This window comes from Lotus japonicus, chromosome 3 (assembly GCF_012489685.1).
Source record: "Lotus japonicus ecotype B-129 chromosome 3, LjGifu_v1.2".
In the NCBI taxonomy this organism is placed as follows: Eukaryota; Viridiplantae; Streptophyta; class Magnoliopsida; order Fabales; family Fabaceae; genus Lotus; species Lotus japonicus.
In genome coordinates, this window is record NC_080043.1 from 26,866,237 (window position 1) to 26,883,801 (window position 17,565).

At 37.7% G+C, this 17,565-nt stretch overlaps 1 protein-coding gene across 1 annotated transcript; it reads left to right on the forward strand.

Annotated features, from left to right (window-relative positions):
- Positions 1–8,590: 8,590 nt before the first annotated feature.
- LOC130748594 (uncharacterized) lies at positions 8,591–13,740 on the forward strand. Its single transcript, XM_057601823.1, has 2 exons — positions 8,591–11,699; positions 12,023–13,740. The coding sequence occupies exons 1-2, from the start codon at positions 11,147–11,149 to the stop codon at positions 12,055–12,057; spliced, it is 588 nt and encodes a 195-aa protein (XP_057457806.1). The 5' UTR covers positions 8,591–11,146; the 3' UTR covers positions 12,058–13,740.
- Positions 13,741–17,565: the final 3,825 nt, after the last annotated feature.

Below are 17,565 nucleotides of genomic sequence, written 5' to 3' on the forward strand. Positions count from 1 at the left end.
GATCATATATGCATTGACATGCATGGGCGGATCTACTTGTAAGTGAGGGGGTTCAATTGAACCCCCTGAACAAATTTTATTTCACTTATACCCCTATATAATATATTTTTTGAACCCCCTGAAATTTTTAAATTACACTAGTAGACTAAGTTTTGCACCTATTTGCACTAAAGACTTACTCCTCTCACTCTCTCACACACACGCGCACTCAGCCACTCATCCTCTTTCTCTCGCTACCCTAAGTCTCACCCAACTGAGATGTGAGAACTGCAATCAGAATCATCGGATGCAAAATAGTTCAATCTCAAATTATGCTTTCTTTGTTCAATTTTTCTGTTTCGAGTTAGTTACTTAATTCTTGAAGACAATCAAATTATTCATTTATCTGATCTTTACTGAAATGGAAACGTTCAATGAGAATAATATATTTTTCTGGTGTTTTCAGTTTAGATTTCTCACCTCAGTTGGTCAATTTAAACTAAAATATTTTGCATGTGCATATATACATAAATATTAATGAATCATACATACATATACATGTGCATATATACATAAATATTTGCAGATACAAAATTTCAAGTGACAGGTACTTTTTCCTCTGTTTTTACTTATTTGGGCTGCTATTTTCGTTAGTAAGTAAAATAATAAGAGAAAGTCGCTTTTATATATTTCTGCAAGTTTTATGTAAGATTTAACTTTATTTACTTTTCCTTCGATTGAGGGGAGAAAAGAATTGCTATTGTTAGTGTAAATTGTTCAACGATTTCATTATATGAAATCACGTAGAGGACAACTATGACTTGTATAATTTATGATGTATAAACATATTAAAGTTGTTTTTAATTATATTTTTACCGATGTGTTCATGTGAAAAATTTGAACCCCTGGCCGGGGGTCCTGGATCCGCCACTGTTGACATGTAACATGAAAATGAGTATATATGAAGAGTAATAGGAGTATTTTGGTAGTATTTTTAATCAATGTGAGATTTGTACTATATATTCTTCGGTCTATACATTTAAAGCGTGAAATTTGCAGGATTGAATATATGTGGGGTGACTCATATATATGTGAGGTCTCAACACAAAATCTAGGATATATTCTAATGTCATGTTTGAATTTTAAAGATCCTACTCGGTTGGTTTACAAATAGATTGGGGACTGGGTAGTCGTGTAGGTCGGTTGAAAACCAACATATATAATGATTCCTTAAGCAAACGACTACTCAACTAAGAGACTAAGTTATTCAATGCAAGTTCCTAAGCCACTCCCAAAAGCTCTCAATGATCGCTATTTATGATTGGTGTATGAAACAAGAGTATTGAACTAAAGTAAGGACAAAAATTGGATAAATAAAGAGTTAAATGACTAAAGATATATTTAAAGTGATGAAAGGCTGTAAACAAAGTAAAGCGCTAAAAAATTAAAGTGTCGAAAGTAAAATGATAAAGATAATGCAACATTTGTAGTTTGATTGATTAATGAGTTGTGTATTTGTATAAATGACCACTCCTCTATTCATAGGGACAATTTCGGTTAATCTACGATAATTAACAAGCACCTACCACTACCCACATTTCCGGGTGTTTTACAAGCATTTATAAGTCGTGGTGTATTGGTGGTTTGCTTCTCCCGATTATCCTGGAACCTTGCTTTAAGCTAGCCTTTCTTGCATCAGTTGGTCATTAAGCGGCAATTGTTTTCCCTAAATTGAAGGGAGGAACCGCTCAGTATTTTTAGTAAGTGAGGACCTTCTAGAAGCTCTTCAAATATCTTCTATCACGCATTTGAAGATCCATGCACCTTTCCCCAAATCTTGTTACATTCAAATCATGTTGTTCCTTTCTGTTCTTCCACTGAATAATCTCATGCCTTCGCTTGACATTCTAAATGGCTAATTTGTCACACTGGAAGACGAGACGTTTCGGCTACTTTCGTAGTCGTTATGAATTTTTTAGTGCCAATTAACTCTAAAAAAAATAACATAGAGGTGAAAGTTACTCTAGCTTCATAAACCTTTCTAAGAACTTTTTGGACCATTTTTTAGTTATGTGAGATTTCTAACAATATTTGAACAACATAAAATAAGAGTACTTATTTCAGAGTCTTTCTATAAGAGAAGTTTTGTTAAATATTTTTATTTAAAATATGTGCTAACGGTCATTTGCATGCACCGTGTGTCAATAATTATTTAAACATGATAAAGATAACTAATTAAAAGTTGTAATGATTAGATATAGGGGCCGATGAGAAGTTTATCCATGTGGTGCAAAGCATGAAAGCACGTTACTAACACAGAGTAGGGTAGCTAGTGAGGAGTTCCACCATGCATGCATGTGATTGAAGCTAGTTTGAATACAACTTCCACATGTTATATGATTATAATTAAGGGCAAGGATGTGGGGAACGTTTGATAAAATAAAAGTTAACTGCCTTATGATTTCAGCTCCCCTCCTGCTCCATATGGTACACATTACATTCCAGCTGGTCATGCCGTATAACTGTATAAGTGAGATCAGGAACAACAAATTAAAAAATTCTCATGTTTTTGTGGGTGTCCACCCTCGTGAAGTGAGTTGCTTTAAGTTTTTCACAAAAAAATTATATAGAAAGATATAATATATAGATGAAACTCGAAAGCAAGGGACATACAGCACTAAACAAGACTGCAAAGCACATGAGAACTTTTGGTAGCTCTCTGATGTGTGATAGATTATTCACACTTCATTTTCTCATTTATCTTATTATTATTATTATTTTGATAAATTTTGTGGTATCTTAAAAAGGAATTTGGGTGTAGTATTCACATTAAATAATTCAATAGATTATTATCATGTTATTTAAGGTAAATATTACATCTTTAAATTTTACTTTACTTTTCAATTAATTTTATCTCATGAAATTCATTTTTTTAATGAAAAATGTACGAGTGGTGGAAACGAATGATGATGATGGAGATGCGTATAAAATTATCATGGTTGATGGATGAACAAAGCTCAGAAAACACAACTCGCAAATCTCAGGTCCCTAAGAATAGAACGCTGCATTACTACGATATAACAAAATCAAAATTTTAACTGGGATATTAGTCTTTATTATTGAACTAACTCATTTTGAGTATCACACCTTAATCTGACTTAAGGTACCACAACAATCACTTTCATTTTTCTTCACATCTCTTTGTGCAATTATTGTAACTAATTTATTTATTTTTTCTTTCTATCTCACTTAAATGTGAATGGATTTAAAATGTCAATGAACTATATATTATTCCTTTTTAATACCCTAGTACCCTAGTGTTCGAAGAAAATTTCAAAAATTATAAAAAGGTGGGAAAAGGTGGAAGTAAATAATGATAGGCTTTGATTTATTAACATTAATTTTCTCTTTATTTTTAGAATTTTTAGAATTTAATTTTTATACACTAACTATTCTTTTCATATTTTAGATTACTTCTCTTGTTCTGCTTGATGGCAGAGCTTCGTTGTGGCAGGCCTGAGAGTGTGGTGGTGCTGGCATCAAGCGTATGGGCAGTACTTGTAGAAGACACTCTAACATTCAAGTCAGTGAATGAACAAACAAAGAATCCATGAGTCTTAGAAGTTAGAAAATGATAAGTATGAATGACATGTTACATAAAAGAAGAAAGAAACATGTATTTACAGGCTCGGTGTTCGTGTTTGGAGTCTCTACAAGTGTAAGAGAAGTTGTTTAAGTGGAGCTTTCGGATGCACAGTTGGCTTGGAGTCGTCGTGCTTAGGCTGTTTATCTCGCCCATGTGTAAGGTCGCTCAGACACTTTGCCAGTTGAGTCAGGATGGTACGTTCCTGAACCAGGTCGCGTTGGCCACTCTTATGTAGTTTGCTTAAGAGAAAACACTTGTTTTCCAGCCTCAATGTCGTCGGGTGAAGCTTAAGAGTCGACCAGAACAAGATGAAGGGAATCACGTGGACAATTACCGCAGCAGAATAAGAATTCCCTTTTATGAGCTAGATAGACTTGCGAGTTTATGTTTCAAAGTTCATAAGACAAACAAACTAGAGAAATTAAGATTACCTCTTGAAGATGTGTGACCAACGAATCAGTGGAAACTTCATCTCTACAGAAGTCCACTCGAGTGCTCCTACTTGAAACGCTCGCGACTCGATGTGCTAGCGGAGGTAAGAGTCGAAGTTGTCTAACTAGGTCTCAACTTTCTAGATATGATCTAGGTGCTATGCGATCAGTGGTGTAAAAGATACGCAAATTCCGATGCTATTAACACCATTTCTTGTAGTGAATGTTGATACGGTGCTTCTTCGGGGGAATGTGAACTCCTCCGTCGTTAAACCACGTCAACGGGGGTATCAGCAAAGAAACTCCAACGACCAAGTCAAAGTGGAGAAGTAAGAGTGGATGATTGAAAATTGAGTGTGTATACCTATATCGTGTGATCGGACCCACCTTTGACGTCACTAAGGTTTGGAGTGTCGTGATGAGTACGAGGTACAACTAAGGAAATAATTTGTTGGATCTTCTGAAACGCCACTTAATTGAACGAACGGGGGCACGTTTGTGACTGTATTGAGGGCTTTGAGCGCCACACTCGCTTCTTGAACAGGGAATCATTGATCACTTGGGATGTGTTAGACAGGGATATGTCAAGTTACGCCCTCGATCGAGGTGGATTCACTACATGGATGCAGTTGGTTTGTGACGGACCCAAAGATTTGGTGCTCACACGTGGTTAGGTATAAGACACAGTCTGCAGTTATTCATGATCGAATGTGGGATGTAATCAGTCGCGAGGAATGGCTTCGGATTGCTTATGTATGATGTGTGTAATTCAGTTGTATCTTACTCTAAGGCATATACCAAATGGGATAGGGGTTGGATCTAGGTGTGGTGCGGCTGGAGCAATGACCATTTATCGGGTACCGGAACAACAACGACCCCCTAACTCAACATGTGAACTTAGTGTGTTTATGATGGTTTCTACTTATATATGTAATCTGGGAGTGTTGATCATTTATCATTTATCAAAATAGGGGATCCAAAATTAAAAAAACAAAATCGATACCCAAATATGTATATGTAGAAAATCGATTAAAATTACTGATTTTTTTTTTAAAGAAACGCATACGTAACGTGATTTGCAAAATCTATACCTTCCCCTTAAGCTGAAACTACTTGAAAGGGAAATTCAAAAAAAAAAAAAAACTACTTGAAAGGGATCATATTCGCGCATCAACCTATAATAATTAATGAGTGAAAAGCTAATATAAGCTGAAAGAGAGATGTTAGATGTGATGACAGTGAAGGATATATGTGATGTTTATAATTAAATAGTCAGAAAGAGAGAGAGATACCTTGCTTGTAATATGATTCTTTTGTCACTTATTTTGTACGACTATTTCTACAAGTACCCCCTTCATTCTTAATTTCTTGATGAAGCAACAACCCAAAGCTGCCATTGCATGAGACATTACTAACTGCAGCACGAGCTTTACTAACTGTAGGTTGGATTGGTTCACCTGCTTTTGTCACAGAAATTATAATACTTTGGCTGACACACTCAATAGTTTAGACAATTAATTTGGTTTCTTACTCAACAAGTGTGAGTAAGGATGTGTTTCTTGGTTTAACACCAGCATCATACGCTAATCATAATCATGTTTGAGTCTGGAACATTCAGATTATTATGGGTTAAATCTCTTGGCAGAAGTATTACTCAAACATAAAATTTTAATTCAAGAAAATCAAACTGTAAGTTGTAACAATTGAATCAATCACCTCTTTATGGAGGGAGGATGTGCTTTTGCAGGCAGTTATGGAATGAGAAAAGGAAAAGAAAAGAAAAGGAAGTGCTATCTCGTCCTAAACTTTGCCGACAATAAACTATCAAAGGATTTACCAATTTGCAACTTTAAGGAGACCATTCTTCTACTCTTCAGTAATAACTAATGTATGACACTTTTTTAGCAAATGGGGCTTATGATCAAAGCATGATTGTAAGCATTACTCTAATTGAATTGTACTCTTCTTTTCCCCACTAGATTGTGTATTCAGAGAGCTAAGAGGAACTCACGGAGCCATGATTCCATTTTTGTAAAATTCTACCATAAACAAATAAGAAAGAGATCTGAAACAGGGGTTTCCAGGTCCCACTAAAACTACTCACCAACTAACTTTTTTTCAGATATGCATTTAACATGTTCACATTCGTGGACAGAACACAAAATAAGTCCAAACATCTTGATGATTCTTGTACGTTATGCATTTAATTTAATACTGTAACAAAGACAAACCCAACCAAAGTATTGACAAAAGGAAAATCCATGTAGGATCGCATTATTTCTTATTCCTTTCTTTTTTTCCTCAATTTTTGGATGTAAATTACCTGAAATTCCCCCCGATTACCACAGCTAAACCTTCAGAATTGAAAGCTGTTCCCGTATGGGTGCTATCTTCTGAATCTGCATTACTTAGTGACCCCTTATCCATCTCCTGACATGAAAATCCCAAACGACTATCTTCTTGTCCACCCACATCAAATTCGTTTGCTGCCATAATTTCTCGAGACTCATCTTCTTGTTCTGAAGAAGAGGATTCTTGCACCTTATCCCGATGAAGTGAATTTTCGTCGCCTACTGAGTCAGCATTCCCCACCTTGCTTTCTGAGTCAGGTAACACGTGAGTACACTCATAAGGGATCAAGGCTGTTTCTGAGTTTACACACATCCTAGTCGGTAATTTTTCAATTGGGTCATGTGTAAACTCAGAAACAGTCTTGATCCCTCATGAGTTTACTCAGTATTGACGCAAAACTTCCAGCCGCTGGGTATTGGTAAGGATGAGAAGGTTGATGTCTCTCTGCTTCAATTTGCAGATGATGCCCTGTTTATGGGAGAGGCAAGCATTCAGAATGTGAGGTCTGTAAAGTGTCTTCTCCGCTGCTTTGAATTAGCATCAGGTTTGAGGGTAAATTTCCACAAAAGTAAGTTGTCAGGTGTATCTGTTGCAAACTCTATAGTGGCCCGTTTTGCTTCAATCTTGAATTGCAGGACTATGGATATACCTTTTACTTATTTGGGGGTTCAGGTTGGATGTAACTCGAGAAGACTGTCAACTTGGGATCCAGTTGTTCAGAAATTGAAAAAAGGCTTAATCCAGTTTTTGGTCCCTAACCTTTGTCATAAATATGACTTTAGTCCATCGCCGGAGTAAAGGTGGGGATTGGTCCCCAATTTTTGGTAAAATGATTGGTTTTAGTCCTTCTGACCGGTTGGGTCAAGTGTCAACGCCGGAGCTCCGCCAGCTGATGTAGCCCTTGCCACGTCATTTAATGAAGTCCAAGTGGTTTTTTTTTTCTTTCTCATTTAAAAAAATAAAATTAAAACACTATTAACCCTCACTAATTAACCTTTAACCCTCACTAATTAACTTTCTTTTTAATTAATTCAAAAAAAAAAACCATCTATTTTCTTATCAACATCTTCTTCTTCATCTTCTTATTCATCTTCTTATTCATCTCCTTCAACCCAGGCAAATGACTGATCTAGCACTTCTTTTCACATTTTTCGCATCATATTTCTTCCATTTGTAACCATCATCCACCCTTTTTCTCACGTTGAATTTGTCGGTGACCATTTGTAACCATCATCCACATAATCAATATCTACTGCAACATGATCTTTCATTCTTAGAGTTCCAGTTTGTTTTTGAGAATCCAACAATTTTTCACCAAAAAAAAACCCCAACATTCAGCGCCACCGCCACTAACCCCCTTCTCACCCAACACCATCACCACCGAAAACTATAAACCATAATCGCGTGACACATCAAACCCAATCCCAGCTAGATGGCCAGATCTGCGTGAGAACGGTTTAGAAGAGAACAGGTGAGGGCTTGGTTCGAGATCTGCTAGATGGCCTCTGTCTTGTTCGCACGCCCCCGCGCCGCCCTCCTCTCCCTCCGGCGCGTTCAGATTTGATTGTTCTCTGTTGTTGCAGACATTTTTGTTTGTTTGTGTTCTGAGAAAAGAAAAGGGAAAACAGAGAGAAAGGAAAAGAGAAACACAAAGAGAAAGGGGAGGAATGAAATGGAAGGGGTAATAAGTGAGGTAGAAGAAGAAGAAAAATGGCACTGACACTCCTCCCAGATCCGAAAAATTCCTCAAAAGATATGGGGATTTTTCCTCCTTTCCAGATTAAGTTAAATTTCCTTTTTCCATATTTTTTGGTTTTTATTTTAAATAATTTTATTTTTTAAATTAATTAGGTTTTTTTTTTGAAAAAAAAAAGCCACCTGGGCCTCATTAATTGACGTGGCAAGGGCCACATCAGCTGGCGGAGCTCCGGCATTGACCCAACCGGTCAGCAGGACCAAAACCAATCATTTTGCCAAAAACTGGGGACCAATCCCCACCTTTACGCCGGCGAGGGACTAAAGTCATATTTATGGTAAAGGTTGGGGACCAAAAACTGGATTAAGCCTTGAAAAAAGGCTCTCCTCTTGGAAGAGCAAACATCTCTCTTTCGGTGGAAGAGTTTGCCTCTTAAAAAGTGTTCTGACTGCAATTTCGCTATTTTACCTCTCTTTTTTTAGGATGCCGAAAGGGGTGGTTAAACAGTGCAAGGAAATTATGACGCGTTTTCTATGGGGTGGTTCGGAGGAGGAACGGAAAGTGGCTTGGGTAAGTTGGAAACAGCTATGCAAGCCAAAGTCGCCAGGTGGGCTTGGAATTAGAGATTTGGAATGGTTCAATTTAGCACTACTGGGAAAATGGAGATGGCGCCTAATGCATGAAAGGGACCAACTGTGGTGCAAAGTTTTATTTGCGAAGTATGGGGGTGGCCAAGTGAAAAAGACGTTTGTATGGTGGTCGGATTTAATTAAAAATTGTGTTGGTTCTGTATCAAATTTTTAGTTTGAAAATGGGGTGAGTAGGAGGATTGGGGAAGGTGACGACACATGGTTTTGGAAGGAAAATTGGCCTGGGCATGGTAAGTTCTGTGAATTGTTTGCTACCTTATTCCATGTCTCGGCTCAACAGGACTGGAGGGTTGTGGATATGGGGTGTTGGGAAGAGGATAAATGGGTCTGGAATTTTCATTGGTTGTGTGAGCTAGAGGATGGATGTGCAAATCAGTTGTCCTCTCTTCTAAATATGTTAGCATCTTTTTCTCCAATTAGAGGACAAAAAGATAAATGGATATGGATAAAGGAAGGTAACGACATTTACTCTGTTTGTTCAGCTTATGAGGCTCTGGCGGTTGATTTGTATCTGGAAGAAGATCGCAGCTTTAAACTATTGTGGAAAGCATTGGCTCCGTCAAATGCAATTGCAGTGGGCTGGAAAGTTTTATTGAATAGGATCCAAACTAAAGACAATTTTTTCCAGAGGAACATCCAAATAGCAAATTTGTCTTGCCCTTTGTGTGGTGTTGTGAATGAAGGGTCTTGCCATCTCCTCTTTTCTTGCTCGGTGGCCTGGCAGGTGTGGGGTTTAGTTTATAATTGGCTGGGTTTTTATGCTGGCATGCCTTGGCTCTCCAAGGACCATCTTATGCACGTTGTAGGCCTAGGTTCTACAAAGACAAGGTCTGGTTTACCAGTGATCTGGTTATCAGTGGTTTGGCATATTTGGGTGGGGCGGAATGCGAAGGTTTTTGGGGGAGAAGATTTTAATCTGACATCATGTTTTGATCAAGCTCGTTTAAAAGCTTGGTTATGGCTGAAATCAAAGAGCAGGAATTTTTCTCATGCTTTTTCGGAGTGGATTGGTGAACCTATGGCGTGCTTAGATGATATGTAGAGGAGTCTGGTGCTGCTGTTGGTTTTATTTTGATGACCACTTTTTCTTTTCTTTAGCTGGTTTTACCTTATTATGTTTTTGCAGGAAGTTGATAGCTATTGCATTTAGTTTTGTCTCGTTTGGAACTTATTGGATCTCTGTTGCTTCTTAGCTCTTGAGCTGCAGTCATGTTTGGAAATTGGGGTATTTGGATTTCTCTATGTTCTGAAAACTGAGGTGGGCTCTTGTGCGTGCTGTTGCTATATTAATGTGGCCGTGGCAATTTGCTGTGGAATGAAGGGCTTTGGTTTTGGTAACCGTAGTGGAGGTTGTGCTTATGTTGTCACTTGTGGATAACTTGGGTTTGTTATTTTGTTTGTTATTGGATGGTGGAAGCATGCCTATCTTGTGCTGGTTCTTTGGTCGTGGCGTTTGTTCTTGAATACAAGGTTAATAGAGAAATTAGTTTTTTCTAATTTAGTGACAACTGTAAATAAGTGCCAGTTGTTAGGTTGTTAGAGTTAAGTTTTATTCAGTTAGATTAGAATAGATATTGATACACAATCACACTTGTATATATACTTAGTTGTTAAATGAAATATACAGAGAATTATTTTCTCCCAAATACGTAGAATTCAATATGGTATCAGATGTAACCGTCTCTCGTTTTCCGCGCCTCTGAAGAAGACCGTCTTCTTCCTTGCGATCTGGTTCACGATCATCTTCGTCTTCTTCCTTGCGATCTGGTTTACGATCGTCTTCTTCCTTGCGATCTGGTTCACGATAGTCTTTTGTTCTTCGCGATTCTCTTGAAGCTTCGTCTTCTACCTCGCGATTCTCTTCTTGTGCTTTTTTTGCACGCGGTTCTTCGTATCAATGGATGTTACGAGCCCTTTCTACCTTCATCCCTCTAATAATCTAGGAATTTCGCTTGTTTCTCAGTGTCTTACTGGAGATAATTACAGTTTCTGGTGCAGATCGATGATTTTGGCTTTGACTGCTAAAAACAAATTTGGATTTGTTGATGGAACAATTCCAATTCCTGATGAGCTTGATCCTCTTTTTCACTCCTGGAAACGCAACAACAGCATAGTTGCTTCATGGATTCTCAATTCTGTTTCAAAGGAGGTTGCATCGAGCATCATCTACTCTTCCTCTGCTTCTGAAATTTGGCTTGATCTTCAGGAACGGTTCAAACAAAGCAATGGACCGAAAATCTTTGAATTGAAGCGTGAATTGCTAGGGCTTCAGCAAGGTACTCTTTCTGTGAGTCAATACTTCACAAAATTGAAGTCACTCTGGGAAGAATTCGTGGAACACCGTCCTGCACACACATGCAATTGTGGTGGTTCTTAGCCACTCCTTGATTACATGCATATGGAGTATGTGTTGGCCTTTTTGATGGGATTGAATGAGTCCTATTCTCAGGTTCGTGGTCAGGTTCTTCTGATGGATCCCTTACCATCGATTAATCGTGTTTTCTCCTTGATCCACCAGGAAGAAAAGCAACGACAGATAGGGATTTCTTCCTCTGCAGATCCTAGTTCTAGTCTAGCATGTGTTGTGCAAGCAAATCCTGCTAATTCCAAGTCTCATTCTGGATCTTCTACTGGAGATTCAAACTCTCGCTATCAAAACAAGAATCAGAACAAGAATCGACCAACCTGTACTCATTGTGGCATTCTAGGTCACACCAAGGATAGGTGCTACAAGATAATCAGTTATCCTCCTCATTACAAGAAGACCAAGCCTGTGGCCACTGTAAACAATGTCACATCTGATTCTTCTACTCAGGGAACTGCTTCAACTGCTCCATCCATGGCTCTCACCACTCAGCAGTATCAACAACTGCTTCAGCTACTGCAGTCTCAGATATCACAGGCTCAAGTTCCTTCCTCTACTCAATCTGATGATGATCATGTTGGTATGATTTTTTCTACCATTTCTCCTTTTACTCCTTTACCTACTTGTCATTCTTGGATACTAGACTCCGGAGCAACCTCTCACATTGCTAGTAGTTTCAGTCTATTTTCTTCACATAAAACATTACAAAACAAGTTTGTTCTCTTACCTAATAGCACTAAAGTCCCTGTTTTAGCACGTGGTCAGGTTATTCTATCCCCTTCCTTGATTCTGAATGATGTGCTTTTTGTTCCTTCATTCAATGTTAGCATCATCTTTGTCAGTAGTTTACTGAAATCACAATCCTTGTCAATTTTACTCACTGGTTCTTGCTTTGTTATTCAGGATCACCTTCAATCCAAGATGATTGGCAAAGGTGACATGACACAAGGCCTCTATTTCTTCAAATCTTGTTCTCATGCCAAGGACAATGCTAAGCAATTACCAAGTTCTGTTCAATCTGTTTTTTCATCACCACACACACAACATTCTATTTTCCCTGTATTTGATGCTTCATCACTTTCAGTTTTACCTGTATCTGTTGATTCATTACTTCCATCTACAAATACTGTAAACACTGTTTTTGAATCAAATAAAATTGCATCTCTTTGGAACAATAGAATGGGCCATTTGTCTGATAAAATGTTAAAAGTTCTTGGCACACATGTTCCTTTTTCTATACATGATACCTTTCCACTTCTCGTTGTGATGTATGTCCTTTAGCAAAACTTCGAAGGCTTTCTTTTCCCTCTAAAAATCATATGTCTACTTCTAGTTTTGACTTGATACACTGTGATATCTGGCGCCCATATCATGCTCCTACGCATAATGAATGCGATTTTTCCTTACTATTGTTGATGGTTGTACTCGCTTCACGTGGGTATACCTACTCCATAACAAATCTGAGGCAACTAACAGTATTAAGGTGCTTTTTGCTTTGGTCAAGACACAGTTTGGAACCACAATAAAGAAAATAAGGACTGATAATGCACCAGAACTTTCTTTAACCAGTTTTTTGCAGGAACAAGGAACCTTGCATCAATTCAGTTGTCCATATAGGCCCCAACAGAATTCTGTGGTTGAACAAAAACATCAGCATTTACTGAATGTTGCACGTTCTCTAATGTTTCAATCAAAAGTTTCCCTTCCCTTTTGGGGAGAATGTGTTTCCATAGCAACATATCTCATTAACAGGACCCCTTCACCATTGCTCAGTCACAAGACACCTTTTGAATTGTTGTATGGAAAACCACCAGACTACTCCTTGATCAGAACGTTTGGCTGTTTGGTATTTGTTTCCACACAACCTCATGAACGGAACAAGTTCTCACCAAGGGCATATCCAGTAGTGTTTTTGGGATGCCCTCCATGTTGTAAGGGCTACAAGGTATACAATCTTCAAACTAGAAAATTCAGTGTCTCCAGGGATGTCAAATTTAGTGAGGATATTTTTCCTTTCCATGCCATTTCCTCTCAACATATGGCTTCCAATGTTCCTGACTTCTTCACAGATATTGTCTTACCAAAACCTGCATCTGGTTTTCAAGGGAATCCACCATTGCCTCAACTTGTGAATAACTCACAAGGGGCTGGACCTGGGCCTAGTCTCCCACCACAACAAGACTCACTAGAGGCTACACCTGGTTTCAATTAACATTCTCCACATGATCTTGAGAGTGAATCCTCTTCTTCTTCGCACAATCATGTGCAACCTTTGAGAAGATCTACACGAGCCACAAAGCTTCCAGCACACTTGCAGGATTATACTATGACTGTGCATTATCCTATTCAGCAGTATGTGTCATATGATAAGTTATCACAACCTTATAAGGCTTTCGTCAGTCAGGTGGCCAATGTTTATGAGCCTCAGTTCTATCACCAGGCAGTACGATATCCTGATAAAGGTTTTTTCCTCGTTGTTTGTACTGCTTTTGGCTAAACCTTTATGATTCAATCATAGTAAAGCAGATACAGGTTTATCGTCCTCAGGGATTGTGTGAACATTAGTTCCACCAGTTAAACATTGATCTGAGCGGTTACAAAGATGTTGGATAAATTGTTTTTATGGTTTTTGAATATAAGGAAAGCGGCAAAAGAATGTTTACAGGGATAACAAAGAAGAAAACGTATTTAGAATGCATTCCCCTAATCCTCTAATTGCTTTCAACTCAAACACTTTTGAAATAGTTCATTTCATTTACGATGCCGAGAGTTATCCACCTAACTATCTCTAGCTTAGGTGAATCTATCGATTGGAATTCCTAGACGTAATTCCTTACCATCTAGAAAACCCAAAAGGAATAATATAGCTCAACTTCTCTCTCAAAGACATTCCCAATGACCAATTCATCCTAAGACAAGGTATCCTAGGCTTGCAAGTCTCCGTTGTCACTCCGAAAACTCCTTTTAGAACTCAGAACCCCACCTGTCACGTGGAAATCCACTATTGTTCCTACCCAAGATATTCTCACCCTAAGAAAATTGATGCACTAAGAAGTTTCTCTCTTTGACCGGACCCACACCAATCTCTCGATCTAATGCTAGTCCCCTGAAATCTAACATGGATCAACGGATACATGAAGCACAAAAAGAAAAACTTGAACAACGGTGTTGTAACCTAAGACATAGGTGCATACTTTCATTGAACTAAGCATACATAAACTCATAACAATCTCCCGATCTATTGATGAATTAGTGAAGCTCTTTTGATTATCAATTGATTGGTTAGAAGCATGAAGCATAGAAAGAAACATCATACATGAAAGATTACATTGACATCAATGAATGAGTTTAGAACAAATCAAAGAATCAAGTTTCAACAATCTAAATACAAAAATAGAAACAACAAGTACAAGGGATAAGGAAGAAAAGATAAAACCCAGAAGAACGGCGAAGGATCCACGGCGATAGAAGCTTTCCATCGCCTCCGGGAGGTTGTACGTCACGGACCTTCGGCGGTCGCCGCCATGCTCCGGAGCTTCAATTCATCAATCCTAAACCCAGGGACCTCTCCTCCATGAAGCCAAACTTCCTAGCTATGTTTTGCTGCAAAAATGGGAGAAATTCGAAGAGGAAATGGAGAGATGGGACAAAAATCGAGTTTCTGCCCTTTAATAAGTGTTTAGGGCGGTCACAGGGTGCTGGGCGCTCATCAGAGGCCGCCGGGCGCCCTGCTTCCTTCAGCATTGGGTTTCTTCAGTTACTTGGGCGCTCAACGCCCCTTTTTGGGTGCTCAGCGCTCTGCAACTCTAAAAAATCAATTTTTCACTTTAAACTTGGATTCTTCATGAATATCTTCCCTGCATCAAAAGTCCAAGTTAAGCTCATGAAATATATAATATTTATACTATTTCTAAGTTAAAACTAAGTGCTTACTAAATCAATTACTTTGGGGATAAAATGATAAAAAATGCAAGCATACAAGTCAAATAAGTGCTTAAAATGATATTCAAATATACGTAAAATAAGCACTTATCAACTGCCCCTAACTTAACACTTTGTTTGTCCTCAAACAAAAGGTATTGACTTTCATTCAAGAGGCATGTAATATGAATTCTTCAAAGCTTAAATTGCATGATTTTTCAGAATCTCAAACTGAATGATCCAAAATCAAAATATGAAGCCCACAAAAGATAACACAACAGTAACACAAATGCATTTTCATCATGAAAATCAATAGGCATACAATCCATTCCTTTCGAACCAGGAAATACTCATTCACTCAACATCTCAGTTTGTACAGAGTAAGGTAAGTGTTCCACTCAATCACACACTGAATCACAAAAACCGATTTTGCTACCCGTCTCCACAGTTATCAAGATTGCATGTTCAATCAAGGATCTCTAAGGTCTTTAAGGGTTGTAATGAAGCCAGGTTTCAAAGATAATTTGTTTTTCTGGATATGCAAGAAACTCAATAAGCTAAGAGAGCAATCACAATTCAAAACAATCATAAATGATAAATGACTCTCTCACTTTTTACCAACTATCTCATTCACCATTCTTTTCGTTTATTTTCACCATTTTCTTTCTCAGTTTCTTTTTTCAATCCCTCTTCTCCTACTTTTTTTTTCTTTTTCATCTTTTTCTCCTTTTTTATGTACAATTTTCACTTTCAAGTATGTACAAATAGATTAATTACACAAACCACACATAAATAGCACAACTGGCCTTCTCCCCCCAACGTAAACACAACAATAGCTCCCCCAAACTTGAATATAACCATATCTTGTAAATGCTCTCTTAACTTATTCAGCTTAGGTGAGAACATTGTTTTCCTTTTAGGCTCAAGGTTATAAACAAGAAATAAGTCACAATTTTTTTTCATTTTCAAGCTCAATGGGGTTGAACAATTGATTTTCTAATAAAAGGTTATGGTCATTTGGCTAAGTGAGTGAGTAAGGACTAAAGAAAGAACATGCCTTGATCATTTCCAAGAAATTCCATACAACAATGATAATTGGAGACTCAAACAAAACCAATCATGCAAAAACAGTGATTCTCTCAGCTCACAAGTGTTTAGGCACACTCCCTCACATGGTTTGGATTCAAAGCATTCTCTGATTTTCAAAAAATTTCATGTTATGCCTATGTATTCTATGTGAATCTTACAATCATATCAAGTTATGCAATCTTTGAGTGCAAATACTAGTTAAATCATGGAGTCAAACAATTCAAGGTGCATTTTAAAAACACATCATGCAATTCTATTGATGTTTCATCAACCATGCCAATTGAAATCAGTCATATATCCATGAATTTCACAAAAAGTGTTAAATTATCTAGAGACTAGAATACTATCAAGAAACTAAAAGAAAACAAATGAAAGAAGAACAAAAAAAAAAATACTCCCTCATGATGCTATGCCATGCTCAATCTTGTATTCTTCAAAACTCATCCCCTCATGTAAAATTGGACTGTCCTCAGGTCAAGCAATACCAGCAATAACAGATTCCTGTTAACAGTCACTTGAAAACATGTTAAGATACCAGAGAGATATGAGATCATAACAACAACAAAAAAAAACCACACTCTAGTTCATATGAAAGTATACTTAACGAGCTTTCCATAGAGTGGTTATTTATTCAAATCAGATAAGAAATGAGGAAGTTATGATTATTTGAAGAAAAGAGTGTATTGCTGCAAAAGGGGTGGCGTTGGGCGGCTACTGAAGACCGCTGAGCGGTCAGCATCAGAGTTTCAGACCGCTCAGCGCTATCAGATGGACGCTGGGCGTCCTGTGCAGTGTAAAAACTCGGTTTTTTGTCTTTTTTTTTCACAAGTCCTCCCCTCCCCCCCCCCCCAAATTTCATTCCAATCATAAATCAAGCTTATCAATCATCAAAAATCATGTTAAATAACATTTTGGACATGTGACAAGTTTCAATTTCAAGACAAAGCAACAAAACACATGTTCCAAATCTTATTCAACATATATGCAAATCACACAAGTCACTACCTCAAATTCCAATTAACTCATTTTCTTGCCTCACAATTGACGAAACCCACTATATACATCATGAGTAACTTGTGGAGAATCTAAAATCACACACTCAAGCACAAACTCCACAAGATCAAAATCCTAAAGTATTAAGAGCTAAAACTCGACGTATGAACTTTTAAAAAAATGCTAAAACACACTAAACTTGAAATTTAATCTACCAAACTATACACACACTATACCAAAATACAAATACACTAAACTAACAAAAAGATAATAAGAGATTTCAAAAGTGAGGGGAGGCATTCTGCATAATTATGCAGAAAAAGCACCTAGGAGCTTGCTTTTTCATCAACCTACACAAAACCACATACCTCCAAATTTGCAAAAGCCACCATCCTTGCTTTCCATTCATTCCTATGCTTGAAAACCATTAAACTGGACTTGTG